Source organism: Euprymna scolopes, chromosome 40 (genome assembly GCF_053919585.1).
Source record: "Euprymna scolopes isolate OS-2025 chromosome 40, ASM5391958v1, whole genome shotgun sequence".
Taxonomy (NCBI): domain Eukaryota; kingdom Metazoa; phylum Mollusca; class Cephalopoda; order Sepiida; family Sepiolidae; genus Euprymna; species Euprymna scolopes.
The window spans coordinates 57235006-57258268 of record NC_136521.1 but is presented as its reverse complement, the minus strand read 5'-3'; the positions used below and the strand labels follow the sequence as shown (position 1 = coordinate 57258268).

At 38.1% G+C, this 23263-nt stretch overlaps 1 protein-coding gene across 7 annotated transcripts in view; it reads left to right on the top strand.

Annotated features, from left to right (window-relative positions):
* Nucleotides 1-23263, top strand: part of LOC145265584 (netrin receptor UNC5B-a-like) — a 573104-nt gene that overhangs the window by 196173 nt on the left and 353668 nt on the right. For all 7 annotated transcript variants that reach the window (XM_080121591.1, XM_080121590.1, XM_080121593.1 and 4 more), the window contains exon 4: nucleotides 18092-18272. In XM_080121591.1, the coding sequence (XP_079977717.1) occupies nucleotides 18092-18272 (181 nt within the window). The remainder of the gene's footprint in view (nucleotides 1-18091; nucleotides 18273-23263) is intronic.

Here is a 23263-nt window from a genome sequence, read left to right as displayed (position 1 = left end):
CACTCACTCTCTCTCTCTCTGCTCTTGTCACTCACTCTCTCTCTCTCTGCTCTTGTCACTCACTCTCTCTCTCTCTGCTCTTGTCACTCACTCTCTCTCTCTCTGCTCTTGTCACTCACTCTCTCTCTCTCTGCTCTTGTCACTCACTCTCTCTCTCTCTGCTCTTGTCACTCACTCTCTCTCTCTCTGCTCTTGTCACTCACTCTCTCTCTCTCTGCTCTTGTCACTCACTCTCTCTCTCTCTGCTCTTGTCACTCACTCTCTCTCTCTCTCTGCTCTTGTCACTCTCTCTCTCTCTCTCTGCTCTTGTCACTCTCTCTCTCTCTCTGCTCTTGTCACTCTCTCTCTCTCTCTCTCTCTCTGCTCTTGTCACTCTCTCTCTCTCTCTCTGCTCTTGTCACTCTCTCTCTCTCTCTCTGCTCTTGTCACTCTCTCTCTCTCTCTGCTCTTGTCACTCTCTCTCTCTCTCTCTGCTCTTGTCACTCTCTCTCTCTCTCTCTGCTCTTGTCACTCTCTCTCTCTGCTCTTGTCACTCTCTCTCTCTCTGCTCTTGTCACTCTCTCTCTCTCTCTGCTCTTGTCACTCTCTCTCTCTCTGCTCTTGTCACTCTCTCTCTCTCTGCTCTTGTCACTCTCTCTCTCTCTGCTCTTGTCACTCTCTCTCTCTCTGCTCTTGTCACTCTCTCTCTCTCTGCTCTTGTCACTCTCTTTCTCTCTGCTCTTGTCATTCTCTCTCTCTCTCTGCTCTTGTCACTCTCTCTCTCTCTCTCTCTGCTCTTGTCACTCTCTCTCTCTCTCTCTCTGCTCTTGTCACTCTCTCTCTCTCTCTCTGCTCTTGTCACTCTCTCTCTCTGCTCTTGTCACTCTCTCTCTCTGCTCTTGTCACTCTCTCTCTCTGCTCTTGTCACTCTCTCTCTCTCTCTCTACTCTTTTCTCTCTCCCTCTGCTCTTGTCACTCTCTCTCTCTCTCTCTCTCTCTGCTCTTGTCACTCTCTCTCTTTCTCTCTCTCTGCTCTTGTCACTCTCTCTCTCTCTCTCTGCTCTGTCACGCTTCCGTGTCTGTCTGTCTGTCTGTCTGTCTTTCTACTCGTGTCTGTCTGTCTGGCTTTCTACTCGTGTCTGTCTGTCTGTCTTTCTACTCGTGTCTGTCTGTCTGTCTTTCTACTTGTCTCTCTCTCTCTCTCTCTCTCTCTCTCTCTCTCTCTCTCTCTCGCACACACACACTTTCTTTTTAATCGTGTCGCACTCTATCCGTAGCTCTCTTTTTTTAATCGTGTCGTGTTCTCTCTTTCTCACTCTCTTCCATTTCTCCTTTTTTATATCTACTCCTTTCCCATTTTCTCCTTCGATCTCTCTAGCCTACTCCTTCCCAATCCAAACCTTTTATCTTACGTTGCCTTAATGTAGCTTCAGGCCAAAGAAAGGTTTCTCGGCTTTGGTCTTATTTCCCAATTCCAAAGACTGCGCCTTTCCACCCAACCCGGAGTCTCCCCATCCGCCACGTCCGTGTAGTCCACCTGCCCACGATTGCAGATGTCTGTGAGGTACTTGATCTCCTTTCTACGATGACCGCGCATGGAGAAACAGGACGACTCGTTTTACAAACATAACTACAAGCGCACAACAGTCCAGTCACTTGATGCCAAATACTATACTGAACGAATAACCAGCTCTTTTTATTCATCCTCTGTCACAATAGCGATTAAAGATAACCGCCCCCCTTTTCGTCTACAGCATCCCCTCGGATCAACATCACTTGATCTGGCGGTGCCGTACAAGTGCAAGGAAATTAAAATTCTCAAACCTTAGCTCAGTCTTTTGTGTTCGCTGACAGGTTACTTTTTTTTTTTGCAAGCGAGCAGCCGACCAAAAAGAATAAGATGTCTAACACCAGTTCCGATGCTGTCTTGTCCATTCTTGGGACTTCTCTCCCCACTCATCCCTGAGGCTTGCTTCTGTCTCGGTCCTGTGGACGTGAAAAAGGTTTTTGTTGACTAGCTGAACGGTTAACTTGTTGAAAGACGCCAATTTCCTTGGAGTGCTTTATGGAACTGTCAGATTGGCCTTTTGATTTGGTCGTTAATGTCATCTGCTAATTCTTCTACTGTTTCATGTAGTTTCCCCTATTTTCTTTGCCGCCATTATGTGGTACAAGTGCTTCGGAAGAATCTCGGTCGATGTCCTTTCTTCTGGGAGAAAGCAGACACCGTATGACACAATGTTTTTAAACAAGATCTGATCCATTATTAAGGTGCGCCAATTCAATCTATTTTCTTTTCTTTTTTTCCTTTTAATTTTCTTTTGTTGTTTTTACTGTGGAGGCCATACATTCACCAGCTATTTCCAACACGTCAACCGAGAGACCTTTTTTAAGATTCTAACCGCCCACTTAAGTGTAATTGTTTGTATCTCTCTTGCACTTGGTTCACTGGGTATATTAGCCAAGTAGTTTTCGAAATTCATTTCGATGGGTCCGATTACTCTTATACTTACTGAAATTGTGGTGAGCTTTCGATGATTCTAGTCTCCTTTCATGTCGCACATCAGACCGTGGTACCCTGCCCCCCTCTCTCTCCCTCCCCCTCTCTCTCTCTCTCTCTCTATATATATATATATATTATATATATATATATATATATATATAATTTATCGTAATTGCAACAAACGGACGAAAATGCTATATGTATCGTAATTGTGACTGATGGGTGAACATATTAGTTTCGTATACATACGTTTAAAATTTCATTCAAATTAAGTTATACGTCTTTTAAATTTTAGGAAGGTTCCGTCCTCCTATGTCTCCTAGACATTTAGAATGTAATGTAACATTGTCTAACCCGAAGACTAATATATATATGTAGTTCAGAATAAATTTATCCAACAAATCCACTGGTATGGAAACCTGTGATTATAGGTCTTACAAAATATCATTGGCAGTAAAATTCTATAAGGAGAATCCTATCTAAATAAAAATTTATTATTTTTATTATTATTATATGTAAAACAAAGAATACATTTGAAATATTACATCTCTTTATCCTACAGGATTTCGATGCAAATTAGGATGTTTGGAAATCCGACCCCCCCCCTTCAAGACTAAATGTGGTAAAATCTATTGAAGCTCGTGATTCTATGTTGACTAAATTCCGTGAGCTTTGGTATCAGGATTATCTGTTGAGCTTGAGATAAGAGTGTAAAGATCAAAATTCAATATCCTTTTCATTAACTTCCCTTACTCTATGATATTTAAATTCTTAAAAAACTTAATCCTGATTTTCCATGTCTTACTGGTTTTAGCAAATAAGGTGTAAACCATTATAATTATTTGCTAATATTTTCTCCTCTGAAGAGGTGGTAGACATCGAAATCCTATAGGATAAGGAGATATATTTCAAATGTACTCTTTGTCTTGCATATAATAATAAAAATGTTTGATTTGAAATTTAACCATTTCACGTCATAAATTTTAAATTTATGGAAAGAGACGTTGCGAGCCTATCCTTGTTTTATCGTTATTTCCATGGCAGGTGCTTGTCTGAACTCCAATCTCTGGTCCCCCCTCGCCAATCTTTCACGAAAAACACCCGTCTAGCTGAATCCACTGTGAAAAATTTCCCCCACTCTATATCTGTGCCTAAATCAAAACGCGGATTCCATGAAAAAGCTTCTTTCTTAGAACTGCACGCCTGTGGAACTCTGTTCCGTCTGCCTGCTTCCCACCGGACTACAACTTGGTTGTCTTCAAGTCCAATGTTAACAAATTCCTAATGAACCGCCCCCTTAAGTAAACATATCAGCAAATCTCCTCACTAACGTAATGTACTTGCAATAACCCTTATCCCTGAGTGGCTTCCGGGCCTTGATAAGTGGTGATCACTGTGTAAAAAAAAAAAAAAAAAATTACTAAAATTTGAGATATATTTAATCACAACTGTATATATTTAAGTTTTAAGGTGGCAGACCCTTGTAACCCTCTTAGAGGTAGACTAGCTCGGGGGGGGGGTGACTTTGCCCGGTCGTAAAATACGGTAAAATATAATATTTTTAAATATTTTTCCAGATTTCGTATGTATTATTATAGACGTGATTTCAAAAGTTAAAAAAAAAAAAAAATATTTGGGTGCCATTAGCTAGAATCGAAACCAAACGCAAAACTATCATTCGCAGCTGGTAACGTTACCACTGTACCAACTTGACACGCATATGAACAAATTAAATATACAAAATATAACGATTTTAAAAACTGTAAAAACTATTATAACCGGCTAAAGAACAATAAAAGAACGGTCGGTAAAAAAAATCCAAACATTTGCGGCCCGTAGCGCCGCTCTGCGACTTTTAGTTTCGGTAAAGATAGTTTGAAAATATGGAGAGAGACATATAACCTTTTATATATTAGATTTAAAGATTCGGGAACGCTTCCATTGTCTTCCCCGATGGATTTTACACAAGAATAACCTATATTTTTAGTAGAATTTCTAACCTTTTTTCTAAAGGAAACTCGCAAACATCACACATACATACAGACATTAAGTTTTATATATGAATAGACTTGACCATCCAAATCTAGACAAGACCTCAAAATCGTACTAATATGAATAAATTAAAAGTAAAACGTATTTATTTGTATAACTTCTAAGCGGGAACGCAGACCTCGCAATATTATTGGTATGGATAAATTTAAAGTAAAATTATTTTTAAAAATCACTATTTTAATGCATAATATATATCTATGAACTTTTTCTCATTAATTTAAAAAATGCCTGATCACATAAACATTTTCTATGGCTCCTTGGCATTTTACCCACGATCAACGTGTAGTATCTGTTCTCAATATCATCACACGGACAGATATCGAGAAAATAAAAACGGAAAGTGCCGCTTATATTATAAGTGGATATATTTTTCCAAATAAGATTTATCCCGGACATTGCTCACTCGCCTTGACAGCCTTTGCTCAATAAATCTTATTATTAAGCACGCGATGGGTGCTTGTGTTTATGGAATAAATTTCGACGCCATTCATGTTGCTATGACAACGGGGATAGCGTTGAACAATGACTCGGTGCCGTTTGAAATGGGGAATTATCGAACGCGCCAATGGAATCCATGTGTGTGTGTGTGTGTGTGTGTGTGTGTGTGTGTGTGTGGTACACAGGTGAGGTTGTTCAGAATTTCAACATCTTTACTGGGTTTGCGTTTTAGCTAAGTAAATAATCAAATGAGAAAACATAGGTGAGATGGGAAAGAAGGAGAAAACGTCGAAGGAGACGAACTATGAAGTGGAAAAAAGGTGAAATAATGCGGGATAGAATTGTAATATATAAAAAAATAGAGTTGAGGTGGAAAAGAAAATCAAATGACACAAAAGAATCACTCTCTCTCATATATATACTAGCAAAAGTACCCGTCGTTGACTGGGTTCAAAAACAGCCTACAGAAAATGGACTCTGATTTATAAAAGTACGATAGGTTATGAAAAGGAAGGGTTGTAAAGAGATAGCTTTGAATTTGTGGGGGGTATCAAAACCAAAGCAAAATATGATGAAAGTAAAAATAAAATAGATAACCCCCCATAATGTATTATACCATACCTGTTCACAATGAAACACTTATCACATAATTTTATTATACCATATTTCTTCAAATGGAAACATAATTATCAAAGTATACTTACGCAGATAGATATGAAAAGTCGTTTTTAAAGTTTGTGCCTATTTCCATTCTGTGGCGGCCAGGCGCGAACGTAGACCCCACAATTTTATTATACCATCCCTATTTAAGTTAACAATACTTTGATAAGTATGTTTTATGTACATCTATATCAAAAACACTTGTAAACGTTTTTTATTATTTTTTTATTTTTATTTCCATACTTTGTGGACCAGGCGTGTACGCAGACCTCACAATTTTAATGAATCATCATTATGCCAGATCAAACATACCCATTCCTGCGTCTCGATACATCTTCTATCATTATATGTGATCAATTTTCTATAATAGTCAACCATATAGGAGCCTATTCGTGACCAGACACACACACAAACGTTCAGCTTCATATTATATGTGTGTGTGTGTGTGTGTGTGTGTGTGTGTGTGTGTGTGTGTGTGTGTGTGTGCGTTATTTGTTTTTGCGATACGTTTTGAATGAATTCAATTATTTACGAAAGTGCATTTTTACCTAAATGCGAGTTGGGAATAATTTTCCCTTTAGCCAATTTGGTACCCCCACATGGGGAGCGACATATAAATTGTTTTTAAAATATAATTATCAACTGACACGTGTTTCGTCGTAGACGACGAAAGACGTGTCAGTGGATAATTATATTTTACAAACAAATATATATGAGAGAGAAAGAGTGATATATATATATATATATATATATATATATATATATATATATATATATATATAAATATATATATATAAATTTATTTTTTTGTCTGAAATGTTGTCACTGAATTGGGACTCATCTGAAACATGTCTGCACATGTGTAACCAATAATATTTGTATAATAAACAGTATATACCAGCTCTGTTCTGCATTGAGCACTCTTTAATAATCATGTGAGTTTCAGTTGATTTACATCTACGAAACCAATCGATACAACTGGTATATATATAATCTCCAACGCCTCTACCCTTGGCGGAATGAGACCAAAACTTGCTATGGTTTCAAATGATCTGAAATAACTGCAAGGGGAGACTTGATTCCAAATATTTCTCAGATATTATATCTCTTCTCTTTTGGAAATATAGTACGATTATGTATATCTGTAGTATCAAATAATCCTCATACACTGTGAAATTTACTTTATGTATGAAAACCAAAGAGGGAAGATATAACATATGAGAAATATTGTGATTAATTTCTCCCCTTGCTAATATTTCAGATCATTTGAAACCAAACCAGCAAGTTTTAGTCTCCCCTCCATCAAGGCCAGAGGTTTTGGGGAGAAATATCAGATATTTTGTAGTTCATATGCAAATCTAGGAAAACAATGACTGATTGAAACATTTTATGGCTGTAAAAGTGCCAAAAATAAATTCTGGATGATTAATGATCCCTTTAATGTGCGACGATAAAGACAACTGTAACATAGCCCACTATACAATTCAGATTATTACATTTCCAACGAGCCTTAATTTCTTAAATTCTGATTAGTAGTTGCTGAGATTTGGAACTTATAGAATTACTAAAAAGGTGGCATATATATATATATATATATATATATATATATATATATATATATATATATATATATATATATATATATATATATACTGGTAGCCAAATTGAATATTGAAATGCTCTTTGGCTCTATGGGACGAAACTACATGAAAATTTGCAGGATTTCTGAAGACTGTAATGCTATTCTATGGTTAAAATTTTTAAGACAATTTGTTAAAAAGAACCTATATTTTCAAACCAATAAAACATGCTCAAATTTGCCTACATGTGTATCTATAGTGTCCTGGCATGATACATTTTGCTGTTTCGGATGTCTTCACTGTGGCCTTGCCAGGCCACTAATATATATATATATATATATATATATATATATATATATATATATATATAACATCTGAAGAAGTTGGTGGGGACTGGATATATTTTATGGAAACATAAATCGTAAAATTACCAACTCATCAATGAAACAGCTGTAATAGAAAAAAATCCATGAAATAAACGAAGGTTATAAAAAGAAAACGTGAGTCTTTGAATTTTCAACAAAATTTTGCACTATATGTAAATATATATATATATATATATATATATATACACACACACAAATACGCAAGTTGTACATAAACGTTGCTAATTAGATTCATTATTGTCAGAACAGACGAGTGTTATATAAATGTATGTATGTGTGTGTATATATGTATAGATAGATAGATAGATAGATCGTTGTTGTCTAACTTGGATACGAGTATACATTTTCCTCATTAGGATTGAGCTAGCACCAGCTACGAAGTATTTTTTTGTTTTTTAATGTGATCCACGAGGCGCAACTTCATATCACACACACTTCAGATGTCGCAATTTGCTGCAGGTTGCCGGTACATCATTACGTGGTGTACCGCATTGTCGTCTCCCCGCCAGGTGAATTTATATGAGGTGCATCACCCACCCTCTCAGTGAATTAAGCGCGCCCTTAGATACCAACCTGTGAATTTCTATGGTTCGGCACGATACATACAGCGCCTAGCCTTCTCAAATGGTTACTCATCTGATACTGGCCGGGCTCATAGTTGCTTACCTTTGATAATCTAGCGAGAGCCGGTGTGTTAACATAATAATGTCATATATATATATATATATATATATATATATATATATATATATATATATATATATATATATATATATATATGTGTGTGTGTGTGTGTGTTTTGGTTTACATACTTTACTCTTGATTTATGGGATATTTGGACCCGTAGAACAAATTCTGTATCGTTTTTTAGTCGGAAAAAATACCTGCTAAGGGGTTAAAATTTTAAAAATTGAAACTTTAGAGTCGTAAGTCGACTCAATTCGTATCTTCCCCGCATGCACAAATATACATGTATACGTTTAATAATGTTAATTTTTCAAGTTTGGATTTTATATCATATTTAAGAATACTTCACGACCAGGCAACACCGCGTTGTCTGTCAATATATATATATATATTGCTGTATCTTTTTTTTTAAGTTTTCAGTCTGTGTTAACTAGCAAAAGTTTAGCTAGTTTATAAATATTATTTTGGTATATAAGCCATTCTTGGAAACTTCACGGAATATTCATTGTGTCGCGTAATAATTGTTGAAAATTTTAATTTGTACATTTTAATTGCCCCTCTTGTGTGTGTGTGTGTGTATATATATATATATATATATATAAAGCAGGTGTTCGTGGATTTTGGTTTAAATGATTAGTCTAAGTGCACAATGAGACGCAGGGGAATTGCGTGGTGGGAATGGGGTTAAATGCGTGTGTTGTTCTTTTCTCCCATGATGGGACTTAACCCGCTCGACTCTAATGGAGATCAAATAATTGGCTGACTTAATAAACATATTCTCTGACAAGGGGTGGGGGGCATTTTTTGATACTTGAACGCCACCCCCCTCTCCCATCCTCAAAAGAAAGATACATTCTGCATTTCCCATCAAATAGTTGATCGATATTACTTTAGGGGTCTATCCATATCTGTTGTGCTACTTTTTATACCTACATATGTGTGTGTGGCACTTATTAACAGCGATCTGCAGCAGCTATTATTTATATACATATATATATAGGCATAGCCACTTATCAAGGCCAGAGACCACTCGAGGATAAGGATTAAGAGTGCACAGTAGTCCATTGGACAATATAGTAATCGTTACTAATGGAAATTCGGTAAATTTGTTAACTTAAGGGGGAACGGCTCATCAAGAACTTGTTTACGTTGGACTTAAAGACAACCATGTTGTAGTCAGCTGGAAAGCAGGAAAACGGAAGACAATTCCACATGCGTGCAGTTCTAAGAAAGAAGCTTTGTTCATGGAATCTACGTTAAAGAGTGGGGGGGGTTATTGATAGTGTTTTCAGATAGACGAGTGTTTCTCGTGAAAGTTTGGCGAGGGGGGACCATAGATAGAAGCTCAGTCGAGCACTTGCCATGAAAATAATGGTAAAGCAGAAACAAACTCGCAACATATACGAGGTGTTTGGAATAAGTTTCCAGACTTATTTTTTTTTTTTTGTATGGACACTTTTATTTATATTACACTCATGAAACTCTAATCCCCTTTGGATTACTGTACTTGTACAATTCCAACAATTTCTGGAAGGCCTCCATCGAAGTCCTTTTACGTGAGCATGTCAATAACCCTCGTCTCAGCCTGTTTCATCTCCTTCATTGTCTCATAACGAGCGCCTTTTAGGTTTTCCTTGAGCTTAAGGGATAACTAAAAGTCACAGAGCAAGGTCTAGACTCTAGGGCGGTGCTTCCCAACCTATTTTGGGCCATGCCCCACCTAGGCATTTCTAAAATCCTGATGCCTCCCCTTTGTGATATTTAATTTTTGTAGTAGTAGTAGTACTACTACTACTACTAGTACGTGCATATATATACACACACATGCGTACAGAAGCAGCAGCAGTAGTATTAGTAATAGCAGAATACTACTACTACTTCTACTACTTGCATATATATATATATATATATATATATATATATATATATATCGTACACACATACACGGCCGGAGGCTCCCCTTAATACAAAGATTCACTATGAAACAATTCACTGTTAATATAATGATAATAATAATAATGAAAAAAATAACTCCTTCTCAAATTGCCCTATAGTCTTTGGTATAGTAAACCCAAGGGTGCACGTTCTTCCCATGCCCCACCAAAATATTGCCATGTCCCACCGGTGGGGCATGCGCCCCACGTTGGGAATGACTGCTCTAGGGAGACTGTCTTTGATGCTAATCTTGGTCAAAACAACGGCTTCATTTTTCGATGTTCTTTGAGCACAAATCAAGTGCATCTTTAGTTCTTCGCGAATAATTTTGTTACCAGTTCCCAAACTGACATCAAACTGCACTTTTTGTTTCTATAGACAGACGACGGTCCTTATCTATGAAATTCTTCATTTGACCAATCAAATCTGGTGTTCTGACTTCCTTACACCTCCCGCACCTCATCATCTCTGCCAGACTTCCTGCCTTCCGCGAATCTTTTATCCCATCAGAAACTGATGATCGATTCATATAAGATTATTCAAAAAAGTCTGAAGCATTCCAGACGTTTCTGAGACATTTTTTCTTCAAGGTTAAAACAGAATTTTATTGCATATCGTTCTTATAAAGTTACCTCACATCCGGACTGCATTTCTGAAATCCACCAGCTGTGAGACAATCAGGCTTTAGTAGAGTGTATTACAAATCCTGCTGTAACTGTTCATTTGAACGTGAAGTAATAAAAATAAGTCATCTTATAAGATGTATAGCAATAAGATACTGAATTTTCAAGAGTCAACAACAATTTTAAATTCCTGTTCAAAAACTCTGGAATTTTTTTAGGGCACCGTGCGTGTGCGTGTGTGAGCAGAGCTGGGATGATAAGCCATCAGCGCTGTGGGCCACAAAGCAGTCTTGTGTTGCCAGATCTAACATGTGTCAATTGCGGGCAGTCGTACAAAACAGTAGGTGGTTTGAAGCAGCATTTGATTATACATAGAAGTGACCATCAAGAATGTGCTGCTAGTGTCGCATGTATCTGCACAATGTGTGCTAGACAATGCCAGAGATTGTCAGGGCTTAAAAGCCACCTTCGTGCGGCCCATCACTGATTTGTTTTCATGTTTCTGTTTATCTTTTTTTTTTGTGTGCAATATCAAGTAATGGCAATGTTCGAAAACGAATTTGCTGCCATCATATATGCATGTATATATATATATATATATATATATATATATATATATATATATATATATATTACTAGCAGACCGGCCTGATTTGCCCAGCCGTAAAATACACTTAAATATAATATTCTAATTTATGCAGATTCCGTATTTATTATTTAGAGCCAATTCTCCATTGATTATTATAGTATACTCACTATAAAGTAATATATAAGTGGTCCGGCAAGGCCACAGGACCGACAATCGAATCAGCTAAACTGAAGCTGATCTACAGCACACTACATATTCAAATACAGTCAAAATTTGATATATTTCATTGGTTTGAAAGTATAGATTTTTTTTACCAATTGTTATATAATTTTTACCATAGAATATCTTCAAAAAGCCTGACAAATTTTCATATAGTTTCATCTCGTAGAACTAAAGATACGAGCATTTCAATATTCAATTTGGCTATCAGTGTATATATATATATATATATATATATATATATATATATCCATAGATATACCATCTTTTTTACTGTTTTTCTTTTGTGTGTATTTCTTTGTCCTTTTTATCTCCCGTATCTTTTTCTCTTCTGTTCATTTTTCTTTTTTCTTTTTTGTCTCTTTCTGATTTTCCTTTCCTTCGTTTTTCTCTTCTCTCTCTCTCTCTCTCTCTCTCTCTCTCTCTCTCTCTCTCTCTCTCTCTCTCTCTCTCTCTCTCTCTCTCTCTCTCTCTCTCTCGCTTTTTTTGTCTATCTTCTCTTTTTTCTGTCTGTCTTCTCTTTTTTCTGTCTGTCTTCTCTTTTTTTCTGTCTGTCTCTCTCTTTTTTTCTGTCTGTCTCTCTCTTTTTTTTCTGTCTGTCTCTCTCTTTTTTTTCTGTCTGTCTCTCTCTTTTTTTTCTGTCTGTCTCTCTCTTTTTTTTCTGTCTGTCTCTCTCTTTTTTTCTGTCTGTCTCTCTCTTTTTTTCTGTCTGTCTCTCTTTTTTTTGTCTCTCTTTTTCTGTCTCTCTTTTTTTCTGTCTCTCTCTTTTTTTCTGTCTCTCTCTTATTTTCTGTCTCTCTCTCTTTTTTCTGTCTCTCTCTCTTTTTTTCTGTCTCTCTCTTTTTTTTCTGTCTCTCTCTTTTTTTTCTGTCTCTCTCTTTTTTTTCTGTCTCTCTCTTTTTTTTCTTTCTCTCTCTCTTTTTTCTGTCTCTCTCTTTTTTTCTGTCTCTCTCTTTTGTTTCTGTCTCTCTCTTTTTTTTCTGTCTCTCTCTTTTTTTTCTGTCTCTTTTTTTTCTGTCTCTTTTTTTTCTGTCTCTTTTTTTTCTGTCTCTCTCTTTTTTTTCTGTCTCTCTCTTTTTTTTTCTGTCTCTCTCTTTTTTTTCTGTCTCTCTCTTTTTTTTCTGTCTCTCTCTTTTTTTTCTGTCTCTCTCTTTTTTTTTCTGTCTCTCTCTTTTTTTTCTGTCTCTCTCTTTTTTTTCTGTCTCTCTCTTTTTTTTTCTGTCTCTCTCTTTTTTTTTCTGTCTCTCTCTTTTTTTTTCTGTCTGTCTGTTTCTACCTGTCTCTTTTTTTATCTCTCTTTTTATATCTCCGTATTCCTTTCTTATTCTGCATGTTTGTCATTTCTCTGAAAGTTTTTCCTCCTCTTTTATTTATATATATATATATATATATATATATATATATATATATATATATATATATATATATATATATATCAGTTTTTCTCTCCTCTCTCTCTCTTTTCGTTTTCTCATTTGTTTATTTTTCTTTCCAGTTTTTTTTTTATTTTAAAAATTATTCCGTTCATGTATTTTTCTATTTTTATTAAAAACTCATTTTAATGATTGCAATAACAACGACAAATCTCGTCTCTGATTTCATCCTCTGAAAATACTCACATTATCTAATAACTCTAGATGGGAGGAAATTTGTTTATATTTAGGCTTTTTCAATACATTTCTCTATTTTCAATCGTCTTTCACACCCTTCTACTTTTTTGAGAACCTGCTTATTTAAAAACACAGCCCTTAATAACTTCGATGTTTCACGCTACAACTACATGTTTTTTATCTTTATCTTTCGGATGTTGTAACTTTATTTTTTTTTTATATTTTCACAAAATTAAATATTTAAACTCTCATCTCATTAGATGAGGGAAGTCTGTCTCGAAAATTAAAAAAAAAAATGTATTTTCCGTTCCCTAAAGCCATGGAAAGACTCAATTTTCAATGCATTAACGTTCATTTTATTTTATTTATTTTAAATATTTTTAATTTGTATATTTATCTTAATAACTCGTAATTTTATTGCTTGAAAATCCTTGTTAAACAAAACTAGGTGTTGTCCTAATGTTCCCAACCAGTAATCAGGGCTCCCACTTCTCTTATTCACAAAGCCATACGTCGTCAGAAATGACATTTTTTTTTTTTTAATTTTTGAGATGGGGGCTGATTAGTTACCCGAGTGTTTGGAGGTGTGTGTTGAGCTAAAAAAAAAAAAAAAGTGGTAGCAGGCAGGCAGGCAGGCAGGCTCAAACCCGTACGGCGAAGGAAGAAAAGAACGTAAAAAAAAACATAAAAACGTGACGTCTTTGCTGTTGCGCCTATCACCAAACCGGAAGTGACGAATGTTTAAATTATGGCCAATCAATCGAAAAGATACGACTAGACGATGCACGAGTTTAGACACACGTACATAATATATACTCCTCCAGTATACAACGCAAGAACTGACACCAGGGTCGGAAAGTGAGATTGAGAAATCAGTGCCCTCTAGAAAGTTACCCTGACCTACAATAACTTACCTGGGCTGCCCCGTCGACATTCCTCGGTAAGAGGGCCTCAGGTGATTAACAATAAACTAACCCTTTCTAAAAGAGAGAAGGCAAAGCCTGGGAGGGAGGACCTCCTAGGACTACACAGAACGAGCATTACAGCGCCATTAACAGGGACCAAGGACTCTGAGATGTATCTAGTGTAGTTTTTGGATTTGATCTGTAGAAAAACACACACACACACACACACAAGAACTTATAAAAAATAAACGAAACTTGTTTAAAGTAAACTCGAAAAGATGTGGAGAAAAAGATCTACACGCCTTCCTTGATCCTACTTTTTACCTAACCAAGAAATGGACGTTACTTCTCAGGAGTGGAGCGAACGAAAAATAGAGTTAATCGAGTTTTTTTTGGGTTTTTTTTTTGTTTGTTTTTTTTTTGTTTTTTTCTCCCCCGAAGTCAGATGACAATCTTTTACCGTAGGGAATCTGTGAGGGGAAGGGGCAAAATAAGGTGTGTATGGGGGATGATTGTTTTGGATAATGGTTGACAATAAGTTGGTGACACAAATCTCCAAAAACCTGAAACTAGATGCCCCATTCCCCTGTAAATTTTTCTGTCTCCATGTCTCCCCATACCCAACACTATTGAAAAATATGATCTCGAAGAATGACGAGACATTTCATATTTGTTTTAAGGTAAAAATGGAAAAAACCCATCAAATAAGGATGTTGTTAAACAGCTTACTCTATTTCTCGTTCATCCTCTCTTTCTTTCTCTAATTCTCTTTTTCTATTTCTATATCTCTATCACAATCCCTTTTTCTATCTTTCCCTCTTTATTTTTCTCTCTTTCACTCTTATTGTCTCTCTTTCTCGTATCTTTCTCCCTTATTTTCGTTCCTTTTTTTCTCTATTTCTCTCCTTTTTCTCTTTCTCTCTCTTTCTGTTATCTCTCATATCGACATACATATATACACATATAATACATATATACACACATACACATATATAACATGCACACACATATACACATATATAACACAGATATACACATATATAACACAGATATACACATATATAACACAGATATACACATATATAACACAGATATACACATATATAACACAGATATACACATATATAACACAGATATACACATATATAACACACATATATACACATATATACACATGTATAACACACATATAGCACACATATATACACATATATAGCACACATATATACACATATATAACACACATATATACACATATATAACACATATATACACATATATAACACATATATACACATATATAACACATATATACACATATATAACACATATATACACATATATACACATATATAACACACATATATACATATATACACATATATAACACACATATATACACATATATAGCACACATATATACACATATATAACACACATATATAACACACATATATACACATATATAACACACATATATAACACACATATATACACACACATATACACACACATATACACACATATATAACACACATAATACATATACACATATATACACATAATATATATACACATATATAACACATATATACACATAATCTCATGTAGACATTTTTCTTTATTCTCCTTGACTCTGTATGATGTGAGGAAAAGCCCGGCTCTCAAGATAAAACAAGATGGCCCCCAAAATTCCATTTGTAAGCTCTTCTTCTGATGCTCATCTCGGACTCTGGAGAGAGGAGACTCGCATTCGTTTTCACAGGGGTCATATTTAAGCTATGGGTTGGGGGGGGATACACTTCTATTCTTTCCATTTTATGGTAATATATATATATATATATGCGTGTGTGTGTGAGTGTCTATATTTAGGTGGACTATATTTATGTTATATTTATACATCTTTAATAATGGGATTTAGGAAAGAAACGTGATAAAACAGCTATTTCTGACACCTAATATAAATAGTATTGATTATTTTGGGGATCAAATTAAAATGCCACTAAGGCGTTCGCACATTATGACTGACACAAATGGGAATCTAATTATAGCTGTCTGCGGGATCCTAGGAAATTCCACGGTGCAAAATCAAATAAAATCCTCATACATACAGCGCCTGGATTTACCAACTTGGTCACCCATTTTAGTACTGACTAGGCTCCATGTTGCTTAACTTCGGTGATCTAACAAGAACTGGTGTGTCAACGTGATCATGCTCTTCTCCCCTATACCCGTTTGTGTGATCAGGAGAGAAAAGTATACCCTCTCCGCCCGCTATTTTTTCCCCCGTGTTAATAAAGAACGAAGGGGCAAGTATAACATTTCTTATTAGAGACGATTATCATATATCTCGTTTACTCTTCATGGGGGGGGGTGCATGGTGAGGAGGCTAATCCGGATTACCTCTTCCATCCCTCGTTTTTATCCACTCCTATTTATTACCCCGATTCTATGTAAGTCTTTTGTTTCAGATTGTATCGCCCACCCCTCCGCCCGGATAAACACAACTCAATCCTACCACCGTCCACCCCCGCTGCCCCCAGTCGCCCAGACAAAACATTCGGTGATGAGGGGCAAGGAAAGATCTCATAGGTGGATTTAAAACAATTTGTTGGTTCCCTAAAAACAAAGCCCTATCTATTTGCCATTGTTTACATCAAGAGCGCGTCATTGGCACCCGGCCACCACCACCACCGAGACACCTTTTCTAGATGGCCGTGATCCGGCCCCACCCTTTCGCAAACGGCAAATCCCGTTTTATTTATTACTAGCCTGGGTGGCAGACATATCCCGGGTGTTTGGAGGTGCGTGTTGAGCCCCCCCCCCCAAAAAAAAAAAGTGGAAGTAGGCAGGTAGGCTCGAACCCATACAGCGAAGGAACGTGAAAAAAAGTGACGTCTTCGTCGTTGCGTCCATCGCCAAACCGGAAGTGGTGAAGGTTTAAATTAAGGCTAGTCAATCGAAAGAGGGGATGACTTTCGAGAATATCGACGAAAAAAAAGCGACCCCCCCCCTTGTAGAAAAGTGGCCAGTTGAGGGTGAAAGAATTAATGTTTTTAGCCAATTTTTTTTTATTTGTCGTCCGAAGGGTCGCGTTTCAAAACGATACTAATCTCATGAAAATCTGGCGCCTTTGTCGAAAGTTTTAGGCAAACATACATACATACATTTAAACGGACTGGTGAGATTTATATTATAGACTATGTGAATTTAGCTACACGGCGTTGCCCAAGTTTGTTTTATTCTTGTTCATTCCCAACAAGTCATATTCCATTTGGCCCTAAATGGCTACTATTTGGGAATATATTTACAGAGAACTATGTAAGGAGATGAACGAAGTGTCGGTTTATATTCTATTTAGTGTTCTGCATGTCAGTACAGTAAAGCGGTGAGATTTTGTTGCTAAAGGGGTTTGTCGGGGGTATATACGTCGAGGAGGTACGAGTGCAAGGAGTTCATCAGAGCACATTCCATTAAAATACTTGTAAAACAGGCAAATGATGCAACATTGTGATGATGCGACAGAGATCGGAGCTTGGTTAATAGTGCGGAACGTGTTAGATTGGCGACTCCTGTTGGACTCTGTCTGAGAGAGAGATAGAAAGACTAGTGCTGAATACATTGGCCTAGATGTGGCAACAACACTATATGCATGGCTGAATGGTGATTTTTGTAGATATACAGGATACTCTCAGGTGTGAGTAGCCTCCTAGATTGCAGATTAACGATACTACCTTTTGCTTAGTGCGATATCTGGCGTCTTGGTTGGTTATTCGATCGCTCCATTCGATCCCTAGAATGTTCTAAGACACTTGGAATCAAGCGCATCTAATTTTTGTAATTTAATGTAATATTGATTTAATTTACTCGTATTTTGTATAATAATCGATGTTTATTAATTTAATTTTGTATCTTTTGTTGACAGGTTTTCTGGCTGAAAGATGGCCAATTGGTTGACTTCGCTAAGGATGACAATTATATCATGTCGAACGATAACAGCCTCATCATAAACCAGGCGCGCTTGAGCGACATGGGAAACTACACATGTGGCGCGCAAAACCTCGCCAGTAAAAGGTTCAGCGCCTCAGCAATGATCACCGTATTTGGTAAGTAACATTGTTCGCATTGCCAATATTTGTAACATATGTGCTGTAGGGTGGAGCAGTACAAACCTGCTTTTAGCCACATGGAATTTTACATGAACTTGTCTAGTATAATATATATATATATATCGCGCGCTTTCTGTTTATTTATTTATTTATTTATTTATTTATGTTCATTATATATCTTTTTCGCACTGTGTGTGCGTATATATATATATATAATTATTTTTTTACTATAATAATTAAATGCCTACAGACACTAGTGTTTCATCCTTTCGGGATTCTTCAGTGCAGGGTGTCACGATTACTACCAGTCGAACGATTCGAACCCCGCGACACGAGACATCTCTGGCTCGATTAGCGGAGGCCGTATCCATTCGGCTACTATTAACCGTGTGAAATAGCGTTGAATTTTAAACATTTTAATTTAAATGTTCATTACGTCAGACAGACAGTGATCAAATCGTTATACGATGATCTACGCATAAGAGCTAAATTGACCGACTTTTAATTCAACGGAAAGTGCTCAACGATAAGAAACGAATTTCTTAAATATATATATATATATATATAGACTCTCACGTCGGGTTCGACGTACGAGGTTCCGCCACAACAAATAAGTTGTTCGGAAATCTGCACAGATGATTTTTTTTTTTATAGTAGTGAAGGCTTTGTGTAGAACCAACCACATTTTTTATATTACTGCTAATCTTTGTCGGTACAGATGATTGCCACAAGACAGAGCATACAGTAGATCGATGGTTTTTATATCGAAGTTTTCCGTCTCCTAGATGCATATCGTAACGAAGACTGGGGTGCATCTCTCCTAGTGAATTAATGCGTCGCCAGATACCAGCCTGGATATTTCTACTACTCTGAAAGTTACACACGGTGCCTAATCTTCCCTCATGGTCACCCATTTGGTACTAGCCAGACTCATATACGGCACAATCACGTTGACACACCGGTTCTCGCCAGACCACCGAAGTTTAAGCAACGATGAGACTGGCAATAACATTTTACCTGAAGGAATGAAACATTTTTGTTTAGCTTGTCAGAAATGAAATAAGATCAAAGTGTCGTATCTGTTCTTCGGATGCTACGTTTCAATATTTTGTTCTCTCTCAGTGGAGGGGAAATCCTTCAAGACTGAGACCATTTTTTTTTTTTTTTTTTCCTTTTCTCTACGTTAAAAAACGACCCTGGTGTCTAACTCTGTCCCGTGGGAAGGCATTGAAAACAGGAGCTTATCAGAAATAATATATATATATATATATATATATATATATATATATATATATGTGTGTGTGTGTGTGTGTGACAAGCGAAAAGGGACACTAGTGAAGGCATAAAGATAAATATGTACCACGCGCTTGAAGACAGGTTACCGGTTCCGTTACACATTTAAGTAATGAAATTCCTGACCTTCGCGAGGTCATCAATCAATCAATTTTTCTCAGGGTACAAACGAATAATGTATTTCACCTTCGGAACCAATCAATCATATCATAATTATGACCAACACATGCCGACCAGATGCACAACACCTCCACCCATTTTGACTACCCCTGCCGAGGTAGATTCTTGCCACTCGCCGTGTACGCACACACACACATGATTGGCAGACAATCCGTAATCCACAAGAAAATAAGTGACTCTCTCTTACTTTCTCTCGCATTTCTCTCGCTTTCTCTCACACTCTCACTCTCTCTTTGTCGCTTTTTCTCTCACTCTCTCTTTGTCGCTTTTTCTCACACTCTCTCTCTCTTTCTTTTTCTCACACACACTCTCTCTCTCTCTCTCTCTCTCTGTCGCCTTTTCTCACACACACACTCTCTCTCTCTGCCGCCTTTTCTCACACACACACACTCTCTCTCTCTTTCCCTCTCTCTGTCGCTTTTTCTTACACACACTTTCTCTCTTTCTCTCTGTCGCTTTTTCTCACACTCTTTCTCTCTGTCGCTTTTTCTCACACTCTTTCTCTCTCGCTTTTTCTCACACTCTTTCTCTCTCGCTTTTTCTCACACTCTTTCTCTCTCGCTTTTTCTCACACTCTTTCTCTCTCGCTTTTTCTCACACTATTTTTCTCTCGCTTTTTCTCACACTATTTTTCTCTCGCTTTTTCTCACACTATTTTTCTCTCGCTTTTTCTCACACTATTTTTCTCTCGCTTTTTCTCACACTATTTCTCTCTCGCTTTTTCTCACACTATTTCTCTCTCGCTTTTTCTCACACTATTTCTCTCTCGCTTTTTCTCACACTATTTCCTCTCGCTTTTTCTCACACTCTTTCTCTCTCGCTTTTTCTCACACTCTTTCTCTCTCCTTTTTCTCACACTCTTTCTCTCTCGCTTTTTCTCACACTCTTCCTCTCTCGCATTTTCTCACACTCTTCCTCTCTCGCATTTTCTCACACTCTTTCTCTCTCTTTCTCCCTCACACACTCTCTTTCTCTCTCTCTTTCTCCCTCACACACTCTCTCTTTCTCTCTCTCTTTCTCCCTCACACACACTCTTTCTTTTTCTCTCTTTCTCCCTCACACACTTTCTTTCTCTCTCTTTCTCCCTCACGCACTCTCCTTCTCTTTCTCCCTCACGCACTCTCCTTCTCTTTCTCCCTCACGCACTCTCCTTCTCTTTCTCCCTCACGCACTCTCCTTCTCTTTCTCCCTCACGAACTCTCCTTCTCTTTCTCCTCACGAACTCTCCTTCTCTTTCCCCTCACGCACTCTCCTTCTCTTTCCCCTCACGCACTCTCCTTCTCTTTCTCCCTCACACACTCTTTCTCCATCTCTCCCTCACACACTCTTTTTCTCTCTCTCTCCCTCACACACTCTTTTTCTCTCTCTCCCTCATACACTCTCTTTCTCTCTCTCCCTCATACACTCTCTTTCTCTCTCTCCCTCATACACTCTCTTTCTCTCTCTCCCTCATACACTCTCTTTCTCTCTCCCTCATACACTCTCTTTCTCTCTCCCTCATACACTCTCTTTCTCTCTCCCTCATACACTCTCTTTCTCTCTCTCCCTCATACACTCTCTTTCTCTCTCTCCCTCATACACTCTCTTTCTCTCTCTCCCTCACACACTCTCTTTCTCTCTCTCCCTCACACACTCTCTTTCTCTCTCTCCCTCACACACTCTCTTTCTCTCTCTCCCTCACACACTCTCTTTCTCTCTCTCCCTCGCACACTCTCTTTCTCTCTCTCCCTCGCACACTCTCTTTCTCTCTCTCTCCTCGCACACTCTCTTTCTCTCTCTCTCCCTCGCACACTCTCTTTCTCTCTCTCTCCCTCGCACACTCTCTTTCTCTCTCTCTCCCTCGCACACTCTCTTTCTCTCTCTCTCCCCCTCGCACACTCTCTTTCTCTCTCTCTCCCTCGCACACTCTCTTTCTCTCTCTCTCCCTCGCACACTCTCTTCTCTCTCTCTCCCTCGCACACTCTCTTTCTCTCTCTCTCCCTCGCACACTCTCTTTCTCTCTCTCTCTCCCTCGCACACTCTCTTTCTCTCTCTCTCCCTCACACACTCTCTTTCTCTCTCTCTCCATCACACACTCTTTCTCTCTCTCTCCCTCACACACTCTCTTTCTCTCTCTCTCCCTCACACACTCTCTTTCTCTCTCTCTCCCTCACACACTCTCTTTCTCTCTCTCTCCCTCACACACTCTCTTTCTCTCTCTCCCCTCACACACACTCTTTCTCTCTCTCCCTCACACACTCTTTCTCTCTCTCCCTCACACACTCTTTCTCTCTCTCCCTCACACACTCTTTCTCTCTCTCCCTCACACACTCTTTCTCTCTCTCCCTCACACACTCTTTCTCTCTCTCCCTCACACACTCTTTCTCTCTCTCCCTCACACACTCTTCTCCCCTCACACACTCTTTCTCTTTCCTCCCTCACACACTCTTTCTCTTTCTCCTCACACACTCTTTCTCTTTCTCCCTCACACACTCTTTCTCTTTCTCCCTCACACACTCTTTCTCTCTCTCCCTCACACACTCTTTCTCTCTCTCTCTCCCTCACCACTCTTTTCTCTCTCTCTCCCTCACACACTTTTTCTTTCTCTCTTCCTCACACACTCTTTCTCTCTCTCTCCCTCACACACTCTTTTTCTCTCTCTCCCTCACACACTCTTTTTCTCTCTCTCTCCCTCACACACTCTTTTTCTTCTCTCTCCCTCACACACTCTTTCTCTCTCTCTCTCTCCCTCACACACTCTTTCTCTCTCTCTCTCCCTCACACACTCTTTCTCTCTCTCTCCCCTCACACACTCTTTCTCTCTCTCCCCTCAACACACTCTTCTCTCTCTTCCTCCCTCACACACTCTTCTCTCTCTCCTCCCTCACACACTCTTTTTCTCTCTCCCTCACACACTCTTTTTCTCTCTACCTCACACACACTCTTTTTCTCTCCCTCACACACTCCTTTTTCTCTCTCCCTCACACACTCTTTTTCTCTCTCCCACACACACACTCTTTTTCTCTCTCCCTCACACACTCTTTTCTCTCTCCCTCACACACTCCCCCCACACACTCCCTCTCCCCTCAACACACTCTTTCTCTCTCCCTCACACACTCTTTTTCTCTCTCCCTCACACACTCTTTTCTCTCTCCCTCACACACTCTTTTCTCTCACCCTCACACACTCTCTTCCACTCCCTCACACACTCTTTCTCTCTCCACTCCCTCACACACTTCTTTCTCTCTCCCTCCTCACACACTTTCTTTCTCTCCCTCACACACTCTCTTTCTTTCTCTCCCTCACACACTCTCTTTCTTTCTCTCCTCCACACTCTCTTCTTTCTCTCCCACACACACTCTCTTTCTTCTCTCCTCACACACAACTCTTCTCTCTCTCTCTCTCATCCTCTCTCTCTCACACTCACTCTCTCTCTCTCACACACCTCTCTCTTCCTCAACCTCTCTTTCTCACACTCTCTCTCTCTTTCTTTCTCACACTCTCTCTCTCTTTCTTTCTCACACTCTCTCTCTCTT